Genomic DNA, 3,200 nt, shown 5'->3' with positions numbered 1-3,200 from the left:
CNGGNCCGAGTAAAANCCACCNCCNTCNCTCATCATAGATTTCCGGNGATTGGTTTCGTTTCTTCCGCGCTGCGCTTCTTCAAAACCGCCCTCTTTTCCATTTTGTACGCCAAGTGTTCATCCACCGGGCAGCTTTCGATGTGATCATTCCGCTTGATCACCGTTGACACATCAAGGTTGGTCCATACGGCACCACCACAGCCCTTTTTATCCTATAAACTAATCCTTAATAATTAAGGAAACACACTGTACATTTAGCACATACTTTCGAGCACCTCCAATATTTTTTTCTGGCGGCACGTTTTAATTTATATGCCCTGCCTTCATAAACGAGGGACATACCACCGCAACAATTTGGTACAAGACGTAGCTCAGGCACAACAGACATGACGAAAGCAACGAACAGAGCAAAGAAAGAAAATTTTCTTCTAGCGAAGCAAGTGAACAGCGAAGGAAAGAATGAATGCGGATGTGAACAAGGAGAGAAAAAATAAGCATGCTTATCTGGTGTCATCAGCATTGCCCGGGTGGTCGGACGCTTGTCAAATCAAGTCATTGTCTGATCCAAGCAGTGAACCCCTGCTAGTGCGCAATTACTGTGCACGCCGAACAATAGGAACAAAGGCCTGGGCGGCAAATGAAATACAAATTTATGCTTTATGGTTGCCGACGAGAATAATTAGTAATGATTATATCATATACAGGGCTTATACAGAGTTAGAGCAAAGGCGGATAATGCACATCTGTCATAGAGAAAACCTAAACTGGATTTTAATGAAGTGTTTTTTCTTGTACAAACTGGGTAGCTCGATACAAGGCATGGATGGTAAACAGTTGTTGATACCATTGTGGTACAACCTTGAAAGCACCATCCATGCCCCAGGTTCGCATGGCTGCCAGCAGTCTAATGTTGGAACCCGTCGCAATTACCAGTATATGTTTCAATTCACTTCATACAAATTGTTAATGGCAAGGAACACATTCAGTATGTTCAGCACATACTTTTGAACATCTCCAACATTTCCTCCGTTTACCGGTATATTTTAATTTGTACACCCTGCCTTCATACACAAGGGACATACCGCCGCAACAATTTGCACAAGAAGATCTAGTTCAACTCACCACGGCGGTCAACTCGCCACGTGGTCAACTCGCTGCGTGGTCATCTCACCGTGATTATCTGTGTCTGTGGCATAGCTTAAAATCGTAGGTTTACTAGCTGAGCGTCTTTCTACTGCATTATTTATATTATTATATATTATTGCATTATATATTTCTTCATTCAGGGGCGTTATGCGTCTATTTTATGAAGGGGGGGGGGAACGGATATAGTATCCAAAAGATTTATCATGCACATGTATTATAATACATGACTGTCTGATGAAAAACAAAATAATGCCGTTTTTTCATTTAAACAAAACTGGAATCTCAATCACGTGATATCAAAAACATGCAAATTATAACTTTAATTGCATTTCAAATGAACGACACGTTTCGATTCCATTTGAAACTGGACTTGTCTACTATGCGGTCAATATCAATGGAAAAATCAGAATGAATGTACATTAGTGCAAGTCTTTTCAGTCGTTCTTCAATCATGGCAGTCCGGAAAATGTTTTTTAGATAATTCAGTGCAGGAAAGCTTCGTTCTGTGTTTGCTGAAGCAATTGGGAGAATGGTGAAAATCTGTAGTAGTACAGACACGTTCGGGTAATAAGCTTTTGGGCACAATGCTAAGGCATAAATAAATAAATGTTATTACGAATTTTGTTTGTTTGACTTTGAAAAATTTATCTGATGGATCAGGCTAACCACGCGGCGAGTTGATCCATTCCGGTCACAAGATGTAGCTCAGAGATATCAGCCATGACGAAAGCAACAAACAGAGCAAACAAATAAAATGTTCTTCTAGCGAAGCAAATGAACAGCGAAGGAAAGAACAAGGAGACAATGAATAAGCATGCTTATCTGCTGTCATCAGCCAATGCCCTGGTGGTTAGGAATTTTTACGATGCTACGGACGATTTGTCAAATCAAGTCATTTTCTGACCCAGGCAGTGAACCCCTGCTAGTGTGCAATTGCAGCGCACGCAGAACAATGGCAGCAAAAGCATGGCGGCAAATGAAAAACAAATTTATCCTTTATGCCTGCCGACCAGGTTAATTAGCAATGATTATGTCATATACAGGGTTTATACAAGGTTAGAGCAAAGGCGGATAATGCACATTTGTCATAGAGAAAACCTAAACAGGATTTTAATGAACTGTTTTTTCTTGCTCATACTGGGTAGCTCGATATCGCATATGTTTTGCTGGAGTGAAATTCTTGTTGATTTTTCCATTGTATTAAAATCGCCTTTACCAACATATGTGATGTGACGAGAAACGCGAACAATGTTTCACAAAGGCATATGCGTTTAATCATGCGTAAAATTAAGTGAAACTGCGAGCTAACGCGTAACGTTAGCATTAGTACCATTTATAACCCGAAAATTGGAAGTGTTGCTACAACATTCCAGATTTTTCAAGCAGATTATTCAGTATTCTGACATTACACCCAGAAGTTAACATCCAACCTTGATAAATTTCAACAGGCAACAAATTTATTTACAAACAGTGGGAGCAGATTTATATATCAGGAGGGAAATCTGTACTAGACCGTTGTTGGCTGTTCATTACTGTTGTTGTTGCTGCTGTTGGTTAGTGAAAAATAAAAATCACTATTTAACTTATTTTTTGTATTGTTTTTTTTGAATTATTACTATTGCATTTGATATAACGTCACTTTTTTGCAATAAAATATAGAATGATAAAAATTATTTTCAGGAATGCTGATCATGAAAAAGTATAAACTTCACCACAAATAATATATTTCAATAAACAAAATTTCAATGAATGACGAAACTTCAAACAGACACAATAAAATTTTGGAATAATACTTCCATTTTTTATGTTACGTCACTACTATTAAAGTTACGTAATCCTAAATGGAATAGTTTGAACCAATGAAATGAAAAAATATTACAGCTAATCACACTGAAGAGTTTGAATCATGAGCACTTACACCAGGAAACCATACGACAAGACTTCACGGGCCAATAAAATGAAAACCCATACGACAAAGATCTTGACGGGTCCAATAAAAATAGCGTGGGCCAAAGACCATACGAGAAAAAGTGGGACCGAGTTAAAACCACCCC

The 3,200-nt window shown here is 38.6% G+C and overlaps 2 protein-coding genes across 2 annotated transcripts; one reads left to right on the top strand and one right to left on the bottom strand.

Moving 5' to 3' along the window:
• Positions 1-32: 32 nt before the first annotated feature.
• On the bottom strand, positions 33-388 carry Tsp_01091 (nucleolar MIF4G domain-containing protein 1). The gene is made up of 2 exons (XM_003376842.1): positions 266-388; positions 33-212 (listed from the first exon to the last, which is right to left on the bottom strand). The coding sequence occupies exons 1-2, from the start codon at positions 386-388 to the stop codon at positions 33-35; spliced, it is 303 nt and encodes a 100-aa protein (XP_003376890.1).
• Positions 389-459: 71 nt separating this feature from the next.
• Tsp_01092 (DNA topoisomerase 2-alpha) lies at positions 460-2,851 on the top strand. Its single transcript, XM_003376841.1, has 4 exons — positions 460-985; positions 1,913-1,995; positions 2,086-2,201; positions 2,827-2,851. The coding sequence occupies exons 1-4, from the start codon at positions 460-462 to the stop codon at positions 2,849-2,851; spliced, it is 750 nt and encodes a 249-aa protein (XP_003376889.1).
• Positions 2,852-3,200: the final 349 nt, after the last annotated feature.

Source organism: Trichinella spiralis (genome assembly GCF_000181795.1).
Source record: "Trichinella spiralis strain ISS 195 chromosome Unknown Scfld4, whole genome shotgun sequence".
Taxonomy (NCBI): domain Eukaryota; kingdom Metazoa; phylum Nematoda; class Enoplea; order Trichinellida; family Trichinellidae; genus Trichinella; species Trichinella spiralis.
This window is presented reverse-complemented; position numbering and strand designations above follow the sequence as displayed.